Raw genomic sequence first — 20,990 nt, 5'->3', positions numbered from 1 at the left:
TACATTACAAAAGTTGAAAATACAATTTCATGGAATTTCCGGCATATTATTATCCTTTGCCATTTTATTAGCAATTGTTTTCCTAAGCGTATTTATTTGGTTTCCCTACTCGGTCAATGTATCGTTGGCAAGCTCATCTGCGTAAGTTCGAGACAAATATCATGGGAAGCATGAATATGGGTGCCATCAATGGCGCCTATACAGCCTTGTCATTTTATCAAAAACGGTATTATACAAGATTATCAACAAAATAAAATTAATGGTGTAAAGGAATATATGAGAATTCTACTTTAAAGTAACGTTTATGGTTAGGAACCAATCGGGGGAAGGTTGGTTTATTTTGATTCTCGAATTGAATCGGTCAGATTGCTCATCCCTAATTTCTTTATTGTTGCTTAATGAACCTTTAATGGCCCTTGCATAGCAAAGAGAGAGATTCTCTTGAATCTTTTGCCTTCGAATTAAAATTCAAGATTGTGTAACAATCTAATTATTTTGATTTTGCAAGAATTTTGAATCCGTAAAAAAAAAAAAAAAAAGGTTAAATTTCTAGGCACGTTTTTTATTCATCTATTATGTAAGAACTTTTTCTTCAACTGGCCATGCGCGTGCCTTTTCTAGGAGGAAAGAGCCCCATTGTTTTTAAGTAAGCATTTAAGAACTTTGGTCGTTTTTGAAAATTGGGAACCCATTCGATTGTCTTTCATCATAAAGAGGAAGTTAAAAAAAAAAAAAAAAAAAAAAAAAAAAAAAAAAAGAAACACGAGCAAAATAAGAAAAAGAAAATTAGCAATAATTTGTGAAGTTGTGGTTATGAGTGAATTAAGTTAGCAAGAAAGCGAGATTCTTTTATATGGTTTGATTTCGGTTTCGATTTCTATTTCGAAAACGAGGAGTTAAAATTTCAGTTTCGATTTCTTTAATTTATCTATTTATGGAATAGAAATCTGTTTCAAAAATAGATAAATCAAATTGCGTTACCAAACAATTTCTGTTCCAAACCTTGTTAGGGAACAGAAAACGAAGTAGAAATCGAGAAACGAAATTTTGTCATCTGCCCTTAATAGTTGAGTAATAATGCCTTGCCTTGTGCTTTCCTTCCACCTATTTACCAGCAACGCTATAAATGTGGCGTAGAGATATCCAGTAGCCATTTCTTGCTCCATCTTATTTGCAGTAGTCGAGTAATCTTTTTGGTGCCAAGGAAACTACAGTACTTTCGCCCGCCTTGAAATAGCAAAATGAGACTTTTTGGCATTATTTCACGTCGGTTCTTATCCTTGTGGCTGGGTACTACATTGGTAAAAAGAAGAAGAGGACCATCCCTTGCGAACAACCTGAGGATACTGGTGCCTCTAGATCCTCAACCTCACCAGAATGAAGTGATTCTAAGCGATCTGCTTCATCCATCTCCACAATAGGAAGAGCTCAATCTTATATCATGAATTTTATATAGAATTGAGTTAATTTATTTATAAATACTTTGAATTAGATGTGGTTTAACATTCGAGCGAACGTACGAGCAATTGTAATTCTAATTCTCCGATTATAATGGATTATGTAATATTGGCTCAAACTAGATAAATTTTTGGTGTTATTTATTGCTCCTCAATCAAATTTTTATGATTTCGCATTAATTTAGATTGGAAGATCCAATATTTTTTTTGTGTTAAATTTTATAAGAGATTTTTTAATGATTGTTTATGTTCAAGATAATAATTCAGGTACAAAATTCAATGTACAGATTTCTAGGCTCTTCTAAGGTGAATTTCTCCATCCTGTAAACTGGAGGTGTCGATGGGTCGGGTCGGGTCGGTTTGATGATACCGGACCCGATCCGAAACATTAGTCGAGAACGGTTTCCTTTTATCTTGTTTAAAGTATTCGGAGAGATTATCATGCCCATAAAATAATCGGGTCTCGCCTCCTGCTTTCCCATTCTTCCTCTTTGACCAGCGACGCTTCCCAGCAAGCAGCCGAACGGAGCCATCTTCCTGGTTGACAAGCAAACCGCTGTACTCACCCCCTTCTTCCAGCGCCTCAAAAACTATCCACAACAGTCGAGTCTCACAGAGAGAGAGAGAGAGAGAGAGAGCTGCAATGGGAAATTATTCCTCAAAGCAACTAGGCAAGCGCGTTAGAGACACCGATGCTTCGAGTCCGATCATTTCGAAGAAACAAAGAAACGAACAGTCGGAGCAGTGCGAGGGCGAATCGCCTCATCTTCTTCCCTCCTCGGACTCTTTGGAGAAGATCGATGTGCCGTCGGCGTCCGGAGCGAATTCTGACCCATACGCTTCGTCCATCTCCGTGATTGGAAACAATTACCACATATTCTTGAGCTTTAGAGGCCCTGATACTCGCAAAGGCTTCGTCGATCACCTCTACCATAGACTCAAAGATGTGGGCTTGCCGTTCCATCCCAACTTTGTGTTCAGAGATGATGAGTACCTCCCCTTCGGTGAGGACATTGCTGCAAATCTCCTCAGTGCAATCGAGCGCTCTAAGGTTTCAATCCCAGTCATCTCTGAAAATTATGCTGCTAGCGAATGGTGCCTCCGTGAACTCATCCATATTATGGAGTGCAAGGAAAGTAGAGGACAAATAGTATTGCCCGTGCTTTACAAGGTGAAACCCAAGGATGTGAAACACATGCTAGGAAATTTGGGGAGGCCTTCAAATCCAGAATGGACCGTTTTAAGGAGGATGTCAAGCAACAAGGGCCGGAAGCACTTAAAAGCACTTACTCTAAGAGTATACGAATCAGAGAAATTTGCTAGTGGGTATGTCATTTACGTTGTTTTAACATATCCTTGTCGGAAGAAATATTTTTCTATTCATCATCCTTAATCCTTGTTCTGTGGAGCCACTAATAAATTCTCATTTGTTGTGTTGTTTGACAGGCATGAAGGGGAATTAGTAAATAGCCTTGTACAAATCGTCTTGCGCAGCCAGCAAGAAGATTTTAAACCACGTCTTGCAAGGAACTTGGTCGGAATTGAGGATCGTGTGGCTGAGGTTATGAAATTGGTGGGTATTGCTCACCTGGACACTCGAATTATTTGGATTTGGGGGATAGGTGGCATCGGTAAGACAACTCTAGCTACGATCATTTATAACAAACTTTTTGAAAAATTTCAATACCACAGCTTTCTTAAGGATATTAGAGAAACAATTAGTCGCAAGGGTATTGAGCATGTGCAATCTCAACTAATCTCAAATACAATAAAAATTCATGACTATTCAGTGCATGATCTTGATCAAGGGATTAATATGATCCAATCTAGTTGTACACAAAAGAAGGTTCTTTTTCTTCTTGACGACGTGGATCATGAAGATCACCTCAATAATTTGATTGGAGGTTGTAAATTCTTGCCAGGAAGTAGGATAATTGTTACGTGTCGACAAAAGTCCATCAAATGTCTAGATAAGGCCATGTCAGAGTCTACGTATTTGTATGAACTTCAAGAAATGAATTACTCACCCCCTTCTTCCAGCACCTCAAAAACCATCCACAGTGGTCGGGTCTCACAAAGAGAGAGAGAGAGAGCTGCAATGGGAAATTATTCCTCAAAGCAACTAGGCAAGCGTGTTAGAGACACCGATGCTTCGAGTCCGATCATTTCGAAGAATCAAAGACACGAACAGTCGGAGCAGTGCGAGAGTGAATCGCCTCTTCTTCTTCCCTCTTCGGACTCTTTGGAGAAGATCGATGTGCCGTCGGTGTCCGGAGCGAATTCTGAACCATCTTCTTCGTCCATCTCCTTGATTGGAAACAATTACCACGTATTCTTGAGCTTTAGAGGCCTTGATACTCGCAAAGGCTTCGTGGATCACCTCTACCATAGACTCAACGATGTGGGCTTGAGGTTCCATCCAAACCCTGTCTTCAGAGATGATGAGAGCCTCCCCTTTGGTGAGGACATTGCTGCAAATCTCCTCAGTGCAATCAAGCGCTCTAAGGTTTCAATCCCAGTCATCTCTGAAAATTATGCTGCTAGCGAATGGTGCCTCCGTGAACTCATCCATATTATGGAGTGCAAGGAAAGTAGAGGACAAATAGTATTCCCCGTGCTTTACAAGGTGAAACCCAAGGATGTGAAACACATGCTAGGGAAATTTGGGGAGGCCTTCAAATCCAGAATGGACCGTTTTAAGGAGGATGTCAAGCAACAAGGGCCGGAAGCACTTAAAAAAGCACTTACTCTAAGAGTATACGAATCAGAGAAATTTGCTAGTGGGTATGTCATTTACGTTGTTTTAACATATCCTTGTCGGAAGAAATATTTTTCTATTCATCATCCTTAATCCTTGTTCTGTGGAGCCCACTAATAAGATCTCATTTGTTGTGTTGTTTGACAGGCATGAAGGGGAATTAGTAAATCACCTTGTACAAATCGTCTTGCACAGGCAGCAAGAAGATTTTAAACCACGTCTTGCAAGGAACTTGGTCGGAATTGAGGATCGTGTGGCTGAGGTTATGAAATTGGTGGGTATTGGTCACCCAGACACTCGAATTATTTGGATTTGGGGGATGGGTGGCATTGGTAAGACAACTCTAGCTACGATCATTTATAATAAACTTTTTGACAAATTTCAGTACCGCAGCTTTCTTAAGGATATTAGAGAAACAATTAGTCGCAAGGGTATAGAGCATGTGCAGTCTCGACTAATCTCAAATACAATAAAAATTCATGACTATTCAGTGCATGATCTTGATGAAGGGATTAATATGATCCAATCCAGTTGTACACAAAAGAAGGTTCTTTTTCTTCTCGACGATGTGGGTCATGAAGATCACCTCAATAATTTGATTGGAGGTTGTAAATTCTCACCAGGAAGTAGGATAATTGTTACGTGTCGACAAAAGTCCTTTAAATGTCAAGATAAGACCATTTTGGAGTCTACATATTGGTATGAACTCCAAAAAATGAATATTGAAAACTCTTTGCTTCTGTTTAGCATACATGCCTTTGAAAAGAAACCACCTCCAAAACAACTAGGGACTCTTTCTCGTGATATTGTTGCCACCACAGGAGGGCTTCCCTTAGCTTGCACGGTTATAGGTTCACATCTCAAAGGAAAAGAAGATCAAAGAATATGGGAAGATATGCTAGAGAAATTGAGGAACACGCCTGATGAGACGGTACAACAACGGTTGAGGATAAGCTATGATTTATTAGAACACGTGGAGAAACAAATGTTTCTAGACATAGCATGTTTTTTCATAAGAATTGACAGAAGAATTGCCACCTACCTATGGGATTGCAAGTTAGATCCAAGAATCAGATTGGAAGAGCTGATTAACCGCTCGTTAATATATGTTGATGATGACAATGAGTTGAGAATGCATGATGAATTAAGAGATTTAGGCAGAGCTATCGCCTGTCCAGCAGATAAGGAGCTTTGGGATTGTAGCAGACTATGGGATGAGGATGCCATGATAGTTCTAAGGTGCAAGGTAACAATTAGGTCTACTTTCGTCCTATTCCATGTCCTCTAATGATAGTACCTCAAATTATTGTTATTATTATTATTGCTCTTTTTCTTTATATCTTTGACCATTCTTAGTATGTTTTTAGCATTTTCTTGGTAAAAGCTACATCTAGTTTTGGCCTTTTGTTCATAAAAAACTTTGCATTCGTGAGTTTGAGGCTCAGAAACTGGCTATTGACATCTTTTTTCAGCAGATATGTTACTGCTTCTTACCATATTACTTGTTGAAGCGCACAGGTTGGGAAATTTACTTTATGCCACTTCTATGTCCGGCTCTAAAATGTATATAAGTCATTACAAATTTAACAAAAACTTTACTGTCAATCATTTCTTCTTCTTCTTATTCTTCTTCTTCTTCTTCTTCTTTTTTTTTTCATTTTATCTTCCCGAAATATATCGGGAATTTATTTTTGAAGTACGTTGATGTTAAAATAAATACTGGGTTGATGAATGTTTATTAAGAGTTTATAACCACATGTTAAACTGTCAAATTTACTTTTTTTTTTTACTTAAATGGATCTGCTTACATGGATCACATATTATCCACCTTTTTCACTCTTAAAATGTACTTTTGTATGATATATGTGATAGTATCCTTCTCAAGAATCTAATGCATTATCCCATCTTTAATTTTCAACTGTGAATACGTGCAATTTACTCGAGTGCAGGTTCTACTTTATGGCATAAAAAAGAGTTCAATTATTTGCACCTCATAACTATTGGCTATCAGCTTTAAATTTTGTTCAATTTGAAGTAATAAGACCTTATGCAGTGGTTTTATTTGTACGGAGAATTTTTACAATTTGTTTTATGTTCACAACTTAAATCCAATATGATAATGTCAATGCATAAGTGCATGTGCTTGACAAAAAGAAAATTGAAAATTTAGTCTAAATTGTATGACTCAGTGAATGTCATTAACATAATTGAAGAAACACCTTGAAATATATCATTTTTTAGAATAATCTAGAAATGCATAATTAGGTTAGTTGATTACCTGAGACAACACTACATAGTTTGATGACTCTTTACTCAATAATTATTAGAAAATCATTACTTATCATGTCAGCTAAAGCACTAGTAAATTTTAAAAAATTAAATTAAAAATTTTAATTGTGGATTTAGCTTTTCTTTTAGTGTCCCTTTTATTCAAATTAACAAATTACATAAATTAATGATGGAAGATTGTTCAAGATACATTAATTTATAAAGGAAGTGGCAATGAGCTCTACTCGTGTCATGCAACAAATATGTTCGTTGATATGAAAGATGAGAACTCAAAAGATTTCAAAACGTGATGTAACAACATGAGGCTATTCTACCCAATTTTCATAATGATATCCTAGTGTTCATACTAGTGCTATGCATGGACCAAGTCATAGGTATTTTGGGTACATAATTCAACATTGTGCAAAACTAAGGAACGGTAAATTATGACAGAAGAAACTAACAACCGACATATGATTTTGTACATATTCTTACAACATAATTTTCAACCAAAAATTGAAAAGCAAGATCGAATTTAAGAAAATAAATGATTGTAGGAAGTAAGTGACGGAATTGTGAAAGGTGAAAGAAATAGTATTCTCCTCAATGTATCTGCCTTTGGTGTAGTATAGTATCCACCTCTATTCTGTAATGAGTGAGCCTTTCTTGATAGGGATTAGTTGAGCCTTAACGCACCCACACAAATAGAGAGGAGACAAAAATCTATCGTTAGATATTAGCCGAGAAAAAATAGATAATTAATCTGTCAAATAAGATAATTAGAGGAGCAAAAAATAAATGATGGAATGCAATAAGAGGAAAACGATAATAATCACTATCCTTGATTTACTAATTCATACATTTTTACTAATTCATATATTTTTATATGAATGAGTGAATGCAAAAATGCACTAACAAATTCTTAAGATTAGGTTGAATTTTATGACTAAATAGGGCAAATTCAATTATGACTAATTGAGTAGTGCACTCATCTTGGAGGAAAATTACCCAATCAATCCATGGATGTCAATCCAGTCATAAACTTACTGATTTAACCCTAAATCTTGACACGAAATTCCAATGTAGTCCTTCCGATTAATTTTTGTCGCAAATCGTTGTTATGGAGGCCTAGTCATTTCAGCCATCCTATATTGTACACTGCCACTTCAACTTCAACAATTTCCTATGAAAATTGACCATAAGGACTACATTGAAATTTCACGCAAAGGTCTAAGACTAAATCGGCAAAATCGGTAAGTTTTGGGTTGATTAGACAATTTGTCCTTTGTCTTAGGATTAGTTGTTGAGCTTTGAGCTTGAATATCCAAAAACGAAAAGTCGAGTTGAATAGACCAAATTCTTGTTTCCATTGAGCAATATGCCAAAACCAATAATATTTTATGAACAGGAAGGGAATGAGTTGTCATCCTTTATGAATGCATAAGTTTGATTAGGTACGTTTTGTTTTTGAAATGTATAACGGTTCTCATATATGTCAAAGGGACACCGGTTGTTAATACTTTGTATGTTACGAAATTTAATTTCGAAATCTATAAGAAAACTAGACTAATTTTTTATAGGAGTTTCACATAAAACATAAAAAATTGGGGCATACGAGTGAAGATTGACGTATTACATGATCATGTAATTGTAGAAGATCAAATATATTTCTATTTCCCTAGAAGTGTAGAAAAAATGCATCGGCCACAATATCACAAAGTATACTAACAAAAGGAGGTTGGATGGTATTTACAATCCTCAGTTTTATTTTATTTTACTTTTTGTAGGAGGAAAAAGAAAATATTGAGGCACTACGTCTAGATGAAAGGGGCTCCAGAGAGTTCATTGACCGAGAGAGCTTCAAAAAAATGCCTAACTTGAAGTTCCTTCATGCAAAGGATGTGGATTTTGATGGATATTTAGAAGGATCACTTGCTGAATTAAGATGGCTAAAGTGGGAGAAATGTTGTGACTCTTTTGAGGCGATCGACTTTCATTTGGAGAAATTAGTCGTACTTGATTTATCATGTAAATATAACAGTGGAAACCATATTAGTGAAAATTGGAGAGGATGGAGTTCAATTAAGGTAAAGATGAAAATGGCCTTTTCTTTTGTTACATTTGATGATAAATCATTGTATTTCTAACTGCTAATCTCGAAACATGTTTCTTTCTTGTAGATGGAGAGGTTGAAAGTTCTCAATCTTTCGCGGTGCTTAGGATTAAAGAGCACCCCTAATCTCTCTATGTTTAAAAATCTAGAGATGCTAATCCTGAAAAATTGTGCTTGTTTGGAGGAAATCGACCCTTCCATTGGAGATGTCAAGCGCCTCGTTTTCTTGAACTTGAGCCGTTGTAAGGGTCTCAAGAAGTTACCCGAACAATTGGGCGAACTAGAAAATTTGGAAGAACTTGTCGTAGACGAGACTCAAATAAAAGAAATCCCTCCATGTATAGGATCTCTGAAGAAGTTGAAGACACTTAGTGCCAAGCATTGTTTGCAACCGATTGAAGTTCCCAGCTCAATAGTGGAATACTGCAAGTTGCAACCAATCCCTTCTTCAATTGGGAAGTTAAGAGAGTTGGTTGAGCTGGACTTGTCATATACAGGGATTAAGGAATTACCTGAATCCATTGAGGAATTTAACAAATTGAAAATTCTGAGGATTTGTGGTAGCGGGATGGAAAGGTTACCGAGCTCTATTGGAAGATTGCAAAGCCTCCAAGAGATCAATGCTGACGGATGCTTTGACTTGGAAGGACAAATTCATTTTGATAAAGGTGGATTGTCTTCTCTAAAGACCCTTCGTTTAGCTTTCGCAAAAATTTCTGGCTTGCCAGAAAACTTAGATCAGCTTCATTCTCTCGAACACCTCGATTTACTTTGCTTGGAGAGCTTGAGTCACTCCCGAAACCTCCTTTTAACTTATCATCCCCGAAGCTCACCTGTCAGAGCAATGAGCTGCCATCGCTCTCTCACCTGAAGCATCTAAAGGAGCTCACCCTTTGGTATTGCAAGTCTCTTCAAAGCATCCCAGAGCTTCCCTCCTGCATACGGACGCTTCACGTTGAGGAATGTCCCAAATTGGAAATGTTGCCAAATCTTTTCGATTTGAAATTCTTGTCGGAATTAGGGCTGGTGGATTGCCTTGGGCTGAAGAAATTGGATGGTCTGGAAACTTTAAAATCCCTAAGAGAGTTGAACCTATCTAGAAACCAACTCGACGACTTGGATGGACTGGTGGATCATCTCCATGCGATAGAAGGCGTTGAAAAATTGGGATCCCTGGAAGAGTTGAACATCTCTGAGCGCAAGCACATTCAAGTACTGGACCTTTCAAAGTCGGAGCATATGAAGCGGTTGATTGTTCGCAATTGCAAAAGCTTAGTTGAAATTCGCTGCCCTAGTAAATTCCTGGAGCACTTTGATAGGCATGGGTGTGAGTCACTTAAGAAATTTCCGGACTTTTTACCACTCGATAGGGCACGATTTTTGAGGTAAGAAATAGCAAGAAGCTGAGGTTTGCGGGCTATGGTCAAATCTTCATCAGGAAGCCAATGAGGTTGCCAAGGACATGGTGCGATTCTGGGCACTGGGTAAGAAGAGGAGGGTGGAAATCGAGCACAGAGGAAGGGGAAGAGATTGAGGGGTCCAGCATCATTTGGTGGTCCATTTCTGTCATACTATTGGTGGATGACGATGGGAAGACTGATTCGAAAGTGAGATTCATGCTCACATGCTCTGCTAGCTGATTACGCAGTCACCGATGGCTTTGATCCTTTGTGCTCCAGCTTGAAATGAAGCAAATGGAGGAGTTTGACGATGGGGGTGATTATGGAAGAGAGAGAATGTTGGAGGCGAGGAATCTGGCGAAGGTAGTGGTTCCTTCCCCTCTCATTCACCATCCCTCTCCTGGAAGATCTCTAGTCTAGTGTGAACTAACTTAAGGTTGAACGGGAAGATTACCTTGATTGATGAGGTTCTACTTTCATAGCCATTTCTTTCCTGTTCTTGGATCTTGAAGCACCTTGAGGGGTGATGAGAAGTGGAAAGATGAACAATCTCCTGTGAACCATTTGATTGTACCCATGATCCAAAGTAGCATTTTCTCCATAGGTATGTGGAAATTCCTTCGCATAAGATTCTCCGAGGATGTCCTCACTCATCCTAGTTAGCTATAACGTAGTGAAATGGTGTTGAAGGCCACTAATGTCACACGGAAAATGATGCTAGTGTCTGAATTGTTGTGATGGTGATATGGCTTGTTCATTTTGTCCTTACATTTTCTTTGCTAGCTTTCTAGTTGAATGGAATTGTTCCTTATCTCCTTCAGACCGTGGGAAAATGCAAAAGCTTGAGCTACGATAATAGAAGTCCATTGGTTTATTCTTTCACCAGGAGTTATTGGGCTCTGACATTGTGGTGTGTTTGGAAGAACTTTTGCTTTTAATTTTCATCTTTACTATTGTTTTAAGTCTTTGCAATGTGCCTTTTGTTCAATACTGAGTGCTTCAAACCTTCAGAAAACATAAAACCTTGCATTTGATAGCCAATTGTAGCAAAATAATTCTTGTCTTGCTGACAAGGTCGGGAAGGAAATTTTGATTTCTAATGTTTGAAATAGGAACACCATTAAATTTGTTTTTATTTCCATGGTTGGTTTTCATTCTGTCATCTTCTGTATGGATCCTCTATCATGTGATGTACTTGCTTTTGAAGGTCATAAACTCTATGTTAGTCGATTGCGTGCACATATGCGAAATTCCCGGAGTACTGAGCTGAATCGACAAGTGTTGGCTTTTTCTTTTAAGTTACCTGAAGATTTCAGTTCACAAAAGGTGTTGAAGAATGACATTGAGTCATGCTTGAGAAATATCTGGTCGTTGGCTAGTTCAACTAAATTTGAGGATTGTGTCTCCAGTGGGGATGGGTTATGTTTGATGGAGGGGTGGAGACTGCTTTGGCCAACTTATTGTCCGTTCCTTAGCTTTTCAACGTTTTTCTTTTCTCATTTGGGCAAGAAGTTGGTCCATAATTGAGCCCTCGATCGTTGGTGCTGCTTTGTTCTTGTTGCGATTGGGCGAGCGATCAAACAAAATATAGACAAAAAAAGAAAAATAAATCGGACACCGATTTACGTGGTTCACTTGTAAAGACTTACGTCCACAGGGAGAGCAGTAGCGAATTTCACTATAGATCAATCGATACAAGGAGATTACATACTCGAGTCACTCAAACACTCTCTCGGTGTTTCCCAAATCCCAATTACACCCAATAACGCACACAGTGTTTAGCCCCGAAATTCCTCTAAAATAATCTCTCAATCTCACGGAGGAATTATACGCAAAACCCGCCAAGCACTCGCTAGATTAACGGCGCTTCAATATGCGGCTTCGCTCAACAATCGTGTGTGGCTTCATGCGGCAGCAACTCACCAAAAAGAAGAAACCCTCTTTCACGGCTCCCCTCTACGACTTCTCTTTTTCGTAAAGGGCTTCGGCAGCTCTTTTATACGTGTGCCCATGAGGTCAAAACTTTGACCATGGGCCCACCTTCGTTTCCTTTTCTTTCACGCGTGGACTCCTTCACGCCAAGACTCACGAATTGATTTCCTTCAATTCGGAATCCTCAGGTTTAGGCTTTGCAGCAAAGAACTTTCCTTCTTTATTTTATTTTTATATTTCTTCTTTTAGTCCAGCAACTCCTTCGTGAGTCCACCAAATTTCGCGTTTTAGCAAACGCTCAAACTTGAGTCATATTTAACAATCTCCAACTTGGCTTGACGTTTGAGCCAAATTACAATCGATTCGTAAAAATTCAAATTCTGCTGCTACTTTCCCATAGCCCCCGATGGGCTTAACTGCCACATATATTATTCAAGTTCAAGCATCGCTTGAACTTCACCATAATTGAGGACCTCATTAGAATACCAACTCCACATGCACTTTTAACTGCTCCACAAGGATTTTCCGACGCAACCTCCTTAACCGCAGATAAAGCAAAACCATTGTTGCATCCATATCTATTAGGAGATTGAAAACGTACCTTGTTAATTTCAGCAGTTACAGCAACTGTTGGCTCTATAGGCTCCACCTCACTATGAGCACCATCTGTGTCGATTATCTTGCTAGTACTCGTACTCGCTACCTCAGGAGTTTCTGGTTGCAACTCTACCTCAAGCTGAACACCATTTAGATCTGTATTAACACTGCCACAAAAGCTCCTAGCTAGAAGTATTGGAGACTCATCAAGGGTAACTTCTTTGCTGTCAACAGGTGAATTTATATCTGGGCACCACAATTGATTGCCCCGCTCACCTTGTGCATAGCCATGGAATATACACCTTGCCCTCCAATCAAGCTTACCATCACTCACTCGAAAATAACACGAGCAACCAAACATTCTAAGAATAGAATAATCAGCAACGTTACCTGATCACACTTCTTCAGGAGTCTGATATCCAATCGCAGTCGATGGGGATCTATTCACCAGGCAGCTTACTGTACTAAGCACATAAGCTAGAATGCTCATAGCAATACCAACACTAGAGATAATTTTTCGGGCCATCTCTAGTAATGTTCTGTTAATCAATTTTGCAAATTGTTGTGATTTACTGGCACTAGTGCGGTGTTTCACTATGCCCTTTTTTTATGCAGAATTTATTTGCCAGCTCCGAGCAAAACTTCATGCTATTGTCAGTCTGCACATGCTTGATCGACTTACCAGTCTCTGTCTCGATCAAAGCTCTTGACTGCAAGATCCTGACACCAGCATCAAACTTGTGCCTTGGCACAAACACCCAGGTCTTTCTCGAGTAGTCAAAAGACTCTCGAACATATGCATCTGACGTCTCCGCAGCGAAATTTATCACTGTCTCATCTTGAAGTTTATACAGGCCATCGTGCTTGATTCCTTTCATTATCACCAGAGCATCTCGAACAATCTTCAGAACTCCACCTTTTGAAGAATACTTGCAACCAGCTGAATCTAGGGCACCCAAGGAAATTAAATTCTTTTTCAATTCTTGAAGATGTCTCACTCCAGTCAATGTCCTCACCATACCATCATGCATTTTGATTTTAACATCACCAACACCCACAACATCGCACTTAGCGTTGTTTCCTAACTGGATTTTACCACTACCCGTGCACCGATAAGTGATAAACCAGTTTCTATTTGGCGTGACATGAAAAGAACAACCAGAATCAATAATCCATCCATCAAGCGATGAATCATTAGTGATAGACAAGACATAATCGGCATTATTTGCTACAGCTGCAACATTATCTGCAGAATCAATTATAATTCCCTTACCCTTCTCATTCTTCAGCTTAAGGCAATCCCTTCTAAGATGCCCCCTCTTGCCACAGCTCCAACAGACAACATTATCAGTTTTAGATTGACTACGTCTGTTCATATTAGTATTACCATTACCCATACGTGTTATAGATCTTCCTCTATTTTTACCTATTAGAGCAGTAGATACAGATTCGCCAGATTCTCTTCTACGAATATCCTCGCTCATAATTAAATCTTGAACCCCATCAAATGTCAAACTTGTTGACCCAGAGGAATTACTAACAGCAGTAACAGTAGTATTCCAACTATCAGGCAATGAGGATAATAGAATCAAAGCACGTACCTCATCTTCAAAATCAATCTCAACTGAACTCAATTGACTAACAATCACATTGAATTCATTGATATGATCTGCAACTAACGCACCTTCTTTCATCTTCAAGTTAAATGTACGTCGCATCAAATAGACCTTGTTGATCGCAGAGGGCTTCTCGTACATATCCGACAGGGCTTGCATCAAATCAGCAGTGGTCTTCTCTTTCAAAATGTTAAACGCAACGTTACGAGCCAACGTCAGCCGAATAACACCCATAGCTCGTCTATCCAGCAAATCCCAATCAGCTTGCTTCATCATATCTGGTTTCTCCCCAGATAAAAGTAAGTGCAGATTCATTTGGTAAATATAATCTTTAATCTCATCTTCCGTAAACTAAAATCATTCCCATCAAATCTGTTGATTTTCACTTTTACTTCTTCTGTCGCCATCGATTCGCTTCAACTTAGCCAAGTCTGCTCGATACCACTCGTTGCGATTGGGCGAGCGATCGAACAAAATATAGACAAAAAAAGAAAAATAAATCGGATACTAGATTTACGTAGTTCAGTCGTAAAGACTTACGTCCACGGGAAGAGCAGCAGTGAATTTCACTATAAATCAAGCGATACAAGGAGATTACACACTCGAGTCACTTAAACACTCTCTCGGTATTTCCCAAACCCAATTACACCCAATAACGCACACAGTGTTTAGCCCCGAAATTCCTCTAAAATAATCTCTCAATCTCACGGCGGAATTACACGCAAATCTTACCTCAAGATTTAATCGACTACAAACACTAAACTTCTTGGATGTAATTGCACGAATGAAAAACCCGCCAAGCACCGGCTAGATTAACGGCGCTTCAATATGCGGCTTCGCTCAACAATCGTGTGTGGCTTCGTGCGGCAGCAACTCACCGAAAAGAAGAAACCCTCTTTCACGGCTCCCCTCTACGACTTCTCTTTTTCGTAAAGGGCTTCGGCAGCTCTTTTATACGTGTGCCCATGAGGTCAAAACTTTGACCATGGGCCCACCTTCGTTTCCTTTTCTTTCACGCGTGGACTCCTTCACGCCAAGACTCACGAATTGATTTCCTTCAATTCGGAATCCTCAGGCTTAGGCTTTGCAGCAAAGAACTTTCCTTCTTTATTTTATTTTTATATTTCCTCTTTTAGTCCAGCAACTCCTTCGCGAGTCCACCAAATTTCGCGTTTTAGCAAACGCTCAAACTCGAGTCATATTTAACAGTTCTGTTTTGAAGTCTCTCCCTGATTCGCTTGCAGAAACTCCATCTGTGCTATTTGGGAAAGCTTGATTGTTGAATAGTAAGGAAGAAGATCAGTCTTTGGAGCTTAGTTTAGAGGCTTTAGACGTTGCCACCATGAAATAAGCGACATTTGTTTTGTCCAATTTGATTGTTGCAGATAATTATGTTTCACTGTTCAAATCCGCTTTTGTTGAACAATTGTACTCTATCTTTTCATTAATCCATAAAAGGTTGTTTGGGTGTTCAAGAATGCCTCTCAAGTACATGATATTGCATGTCATTATTCGTCATCAGTCACAGAGTAAGACTCTTCATCCTTGACATGACGTGAATATGTTCTTATGCAAACAGAGTATTACCTTTTTCCAAGTTCTATTAAAGTTGGTTTCCTAGAGCATAGGATGTTTATTATGTGATTCTTTCATTCATTCATGCATAATAAAACAGAACTTCATTCATTATTAGCAAAAGTTCAACACAAAAGCTTTAAGTATTAGTTAGAGGTAGACTGCATGTATATGACCCCCAAAGATACCCTTTATTCAACCAATGTGGAATAACACTTCTAAGGATTAATTGATCATAGCAACTACTCACGTTTATGTGGTTTCAATTGCATTTTTAGTCGCTTATGTCCACTAATTCTGTCATGGATTAATAAGTCACTGGAGGCAGCATCATAAAATTATTACTTTTCTCAAATCCAGGACACCCGATGTTGAGATGATGAATATCCAAGGATCTTTATTCCACTTTGTCAATTGAATTGCTAATGCATAGATTGCTCAATCTGATGGTGGAGTTATGGCTTTGATTCTGTCAAAAGTAACATCCTGTACGGGAGAAATCTGGTAGGAATCATGTTGCACTCTTTCTTATTTTTCATCATGCCTATGTCCACATCTCACACGTTCACACCATCTGTCAGTGTCTTTATGTATCGAATTTGCATCCTTTTGTTCGTTCTTCATTTGGTGACGACAATTTATCATGCCCCTGATGCTTAAAATGACCAGGAGCTTCATTGTAATTTTGGCAATGAAGTGAGATCCGAACAAAATATTTGGGATATGGATGCAACAGGGACATTCTTTAAGCCGATTACATTGCGCTGTGCTTTATGAACGGGAGCCGTCCGTCATGGTAATCAAAACAGGTGCTTTGCTTCATTCCTGAAATGTCTGAGAGCTGATCTGAATCCATGAATGTCCATTTTTTCTTGAACTATTACTTAATCAGATCTGAATACTTTGTTACAACCTACTAAATACAAGAGGACTATGGAAATGACCAACCAGATCCCAGCGAGTGGGTTTGCCTTCTTCACTCCAAACCCTGCTGTCTGTTCGATAGGGTACTAAACTATCTTAATTATACTTACTAATAACATTTTCTTGCTAGATGTCACATCAAATTAACCAGAAGATTATTCATACCATTTTCCAGAGTAGAGCAAACGAGAGCTTCTAGGTTCGTAGCTTGCCAAAACTTGTCAAATGGACACACATGGTATACCAAACAAAAAGCTACTGCCAAAGGCTAGCTCGCCCAACCCTCTTGGAAGACAAATAGGCACTCACCACGAATGCTTTTGTGAAGTAATCTCATCTGACTAGAGAAGAAAAGAAGTATAACCTATCACCGGAGACTGGTTCGATTAGTTGATAGAACTCATGCATGGACTGCTTAAATAATATCACCACACATCAAGACTAATAATATGAATCAAAGATGAATCCTTACGACGCGGTCGAAGTATGATATTCCTGATTTTTCGTTTTGAAGGGAAGCTACGCTTCTATGAGGTGGACAAGGTGTTGTTTCATGGAAGTCCAAATACGAGGAGCTTCTTGTTTTCCAGGTGATTTGTTACCTTCCATGATCGCTCTCCAATTTTACACCAGCAACAAAGCAATGGCTACGCTATTAGTATTTAGGGTACGGATTGGATCCTGATGAATCATGAAGATCGATGAGCTTACACTAACTCTGCATATATACCACCACCTCAATTAAGATTTTCTTGGGGAAGATTGTTTTAGCAAATCATTAATTTTCCAAAATCAGTAAGTAGATCTCATGAAACATCAGATTGACTTCCGTCTGATACTCCCCCTACCGAAGAAACCATTTCAACAACTGTTAATCGAGTTGACGGCGTTTTGGATGGTGTTTTTACTCGCGGCGAGTAGATAAATGTCTTGTGGCTTTTGACATATAATCGATTGTTCATAATCAGTGAAGCATGGCAAAGTGGCAATTCTGGATAGTTAAGTCCAACTGACGGAAGGATGAGTTTGTTTACCAAGAGATGCTCACGCATCTTCCCTGCTGCTTAATCCTGAACCCAAAGAAGATGGCCTCTCTGTTTATTTCTTTCCAACAGCTTTCGTCTTTTAAGTTTTTATGCTGTTAAAGTGCTCACTTGATAGTTTTACGGCTGCTGCTTGTTGGTGGGGGAGATGGAGGCATTCTGAGGGAAATAACTCGTCACTCGTCTGTGGAACAAATCGATATATATGAAATCGTCCAAATGATGATTGACATAAGCGAAAATAAACTACAAAAACCTTCCAAAGTTTTAAGGTTGAGCTTCTCATTGCTCATCAAATCCTAAGGTTCAGGAGGACCAAGGCATATCCATGTACTTTTGTGTCCTGTTGCAGGTTTACTGGCAATTCTTCCCTGAAATAGCAGTTGGGTACGAGGATCCACATTCAATAGTCCTTACACATTGATGAATATAAATAAGTTGCGAGAGATTATTTAATTTAACTTACTTTAATTTCAACATCGCAGGGTTGATTTTCTGAAGGCTGTTCCTGAAGGAGCTTGTGATTTGATCATTTTGGATGCATTTGAGAGTATGGGTATTGTCCAGTGCTTATAAACCTCCCCCACCCTCTTTGAAATTTAGTAACAACAGAAATCTCATAGGGTGGTAGGTCATACATCTACTTATTTCAAGTAATTCGCAACATTCAAACACCTCCAAGAAAAGGAGTACTTGCTAATCATGTGTAAAAAATTCAGGAGCTACTGCAATTGAACTAGCGAATAAGGAGTTCTTGGAATCGGTAGCTCGGGCGCTCTGTCCTGGAGGTGTCATGTCCACTCCAGCAAACAGCTTTTGGCTGGACAACTTCACACTGGAAGATACTATCGCCGAATGTCACCAAATCTTCAAGGGCTCAGTGAGATATACTTGGTGTTCAATTCCTTCCTACTCAAGGTATCAAATTGAACTCTTACCGAGTGTTTATGCAATCTCCTTTTTTCAAGTTTACAACGAGGACAATAAATTTTCGACTGTTTATTCCATTAGGGGGACGAATGGATTTGTGCTCTGCTCCAGTGACCGGCTGACAGTCGACTTTGAGAAACCTGTCAATCCTCTAGATACCAAGAATAATGGAGTGGCTAAAGGGCCTCCTAAGTTCTACGATTCTCAAGTAAAAAGGAAAAAAGACATTACACATTATGTGAACTGAAACTTTGATGTCTTGTTAATTCAAGCCTCTTTGCCTCCTATTGTGCCAGATGTGCCAGATCCATGCCGTTGCTTTCCGTCTGCCATCTTTTGCGAAGAAGGTTGGCAGTGCCAAATTCTAATAAATAGATGTTTCTCAACATATAGCCTATAAAAGATGGAGAAACAACATCCTTATCATTTGTGCTCTTCTGTCTTCATTTTTTTCTTGTCGTCCATCGTTTCTTGATCATCGACTGTAACACCCAATGTTGCCGTATCAAATTACAAATAAGCATTACAGTAGTTCCCCATGATGGGAGAACGGTAACAATTTGAACAATATCGAATTAACGCAGCGGAATAAAATAATCTCCCTTCTTGTGTAAACCTAATAGGAATCGATATAGTAGAGTAAAATAAATACCAAGCACGCAAACACGAGACGATTTTTTATGTGGAAAACCTCCTCGATGTGAAGAGATCAAAAACCACGGGATCGGAGTCCACTCGAAAATCTTCATTATCAACAAAATTGGGTGAACAATGTTCTTCTCTAGCAAATACTAGAGGTACATAGCAGCAAGGATCTCAAGAACATAATTCTTGGCAATACACATGAATTTCATAAGAGATCAAGGATAAATTTGACAAAAAACGCAGGTTTTGATCAATCCACAAAAAACCTAATGTAGGGAGCTTCAAACAAAAATCAAACCATTCAGATTCGAGAAAATTGCGCCACGAATATGCTGACAAAATTTTAGTTCAATCGGATCACAAATCGACCTCCTATGCTAGCTTGATGTAAATCAAATATTGCCTAAACCCCCAGATTTTCTGATTTATCTTTTTCTCTTGTCACTACGTCTTTTTGCGGCTACTACTTTAAAGATAGTGAGAAACTTTATTTCTCCATATAACTTATTATATGGGCTCAAGTCCTTTTTGGGCTTGCAACTCATTGGGCTTCCTCCATAACCCGGCTAACAAATCTCCCCCTCACGACAATGTGGAGGGATTCACCATCCATGCTATCAATTGGCAATGTTCAAGCTTCTCTCTTGATAGAGTCTTCATCATCATATCAGAGTCATTATGATCCGTATGAATTTTCTCAAGTTTCAACAACTTTTTATCTAGAACATCCCTCATCCAATGATATCTAACATCAATATGTTTTGATCTAGAATGAAAAGAGAATTCTTACTAAGATGAATTGCGCTTTGATTATCACAAAATAACACATACTTCTTTTGCTTGAACTCAAGTTTTGACACGTGAACCCCTCAGAAGTGCCACAACTTGGCAGAAAGGAACACTTAAGTCGCCATAACTTACGAAATGTACACTTAAGTGTCAAAATCGGAGCAAAACGGTGACGTGTCAATTTTCCGGCGAAATGAGTGCAAAACGGTATCGTTTTTGGTGCTTTGACGTGGTAAAAATTTACTATATAGAAATTAATTTAATTTAATTTAAAACCAAATTTATTTAAAACATTTAAAAATATTTAAAAATTTAAAAAATTTAAAAAATTTAAAAAAAAATTAAAAAAATTAAAAAATTTTAAAAAATTAAAATTTGTAAAAATTTAAAAAAAAATTAAAATTTCAAAAATTTTAAAAAATTAAAATTTGTAAAAAATTAGAAAAATTATAAAATTATAAAAAATTAAAAAAATTAAAAAAATTAATTTTTTTTTTAGAAAAGGGAGGTGGCCCCGACCGGCCCTCCCCCACCTTACGGCGATGGTGGGAGGCGGCGCGGCGAGGGCTCTGCCCTCAGCCGCCGGCTGCCTTCCTTCTCCTCCTCCTCCTCCTCTGTTTTTTTTAAAAAATAAATATAAATTATATTATTATTTTGTTTTAAATTTAATTTAATTAATTTTTATATTATATTAAAATTCAAATTATGCCAAAACAACGTCGTTTTGGCCAATTTAAGGGCTCTATTTTGGCCAACACCCGAAATGATGTCGTTTTGGTGCTGACGTGGTAAAAATTTAATATAAAAATTAATTAATTTCAATTTAAAACTAAATTTATTTAAAAAATTTAAAAATACAATTTAAAAAATTAAAAAATTTACAAAATTTACAAAATTTTAAAAAATTTGAAAAAAAGGAGGCGGCTGAGGGCTAATTTTTTTG

The 20,990-nt window shown here is 38.2% G+C and overlaps 2 protein-coding genes and 1 pseudogene across 2 annotated transcripts; all 3 read left to right on the top strand.

The window, feature by feature from the left end:
- The first annotated feature begins 2,100 nt into the window (after window positions 1-2,100).
- On the top strand, window positions 2,101-5,503 carry LOC104438875 (probable WRKY transcription factor 19). Its single transcript, XM_039309213.1, has 3 exons — window positions 2,101-2,783; window positions 2,904-4,241; window positions 4,363-5,503. The coding sequence occupies exons 1-3, from the start codon at window positions 2,101-2,103 to the stop codon at window positions 5,501-5,503; spliced, it is 3,162 nt and encodes a 1,053-aa protein (XP_039165147.1).
- Window positions 5,504-7,962: 2,459 nt separating this feature from the next.
- LOC120291328 (disease resistance protein RUN1-like) lies at window positions 7,963-10,881 on the top strand. The gene is made up of 2 exons (XM_039308554.1): window positions 7,963-8,570; window positions 8,664-10,881. The coding sequence occupies exons 1-2, from the start codon at window positions 8,352-8,354 to the stop codon at window positions 9,465-9,467; spliced, it is 1,023 nt and encodes a 340-aa protein (XP_039164488.1). The 5' UTR covers window positions 7,963-8,351; the 3' UTR covers window positions 9,468-10,881.
- On the top strand, window positions 9,575-18,981 carry LOC120291562 (annotated as a pseudogene).
- The last annotated feature ends 2,009 nt before the right edge of the window (window positions 18,982-20,990 follow it).

The sequence above is a fragment of the Eucalyptus grandis genome, chromosome 3 (genome assembly GCF_016545825.1).
Source record: "Eucalyptus grandis isolate ANBG69807.140 chromosome 3, ASM1654582v1, whole genome shotgun sequence".
In the NCBI taxonomy this organism is placed as follows: Eukaryota; Viridiplantae; Streptophyta; class Magnoliopsida; order Myrtales; family Myrtaceae; genus Eucalyptus; species Eucalyptus grandis.
Note: the sequence above shows the minus strand (reverse complement) of the source record. Positions and strands in the feature narration are given on the sequence as shown.

Bases quoted from the DNA above. Each gene is read 5' to 3' on its own strand.
- LOC104438875 (XM_039309213.1), top strand. From the start codon at position 2,101: ATGGGAAATTATTCCTCAAAGCAACTAGGCAAGCGCGTTAGAGACACC. The intron at 2,784-2,903 runs GTATGTCATTTA...GTTGTTTGACAG, and splicing joins TCAGAGAAATTTGCTAGTGG to GCATGAAGGGGAATTAGTAA. The intron at 4,242-4,362 runs GTATGTCATTTA...GTTGTTTGACAG, and splicing joins TCAGAGAAATTTGCTAGTGG to GCATGAAGGGGAATTAGTAA.
- LOC120291328 (XM_039308554.1), top strand. From the start codon at position 8,352: ATGCCTAACTTGAAGTTCCTTCATGCAAAGGATGTGGATTTTGATGGA. The intron at 8,571-8,663 runs GTAAAGATGAAA...TCTTTCTTGTAG, and splicing joins GAGGATGGAGTTCAATTAAG to ATGGAGAGGTTGAAAGTTCT.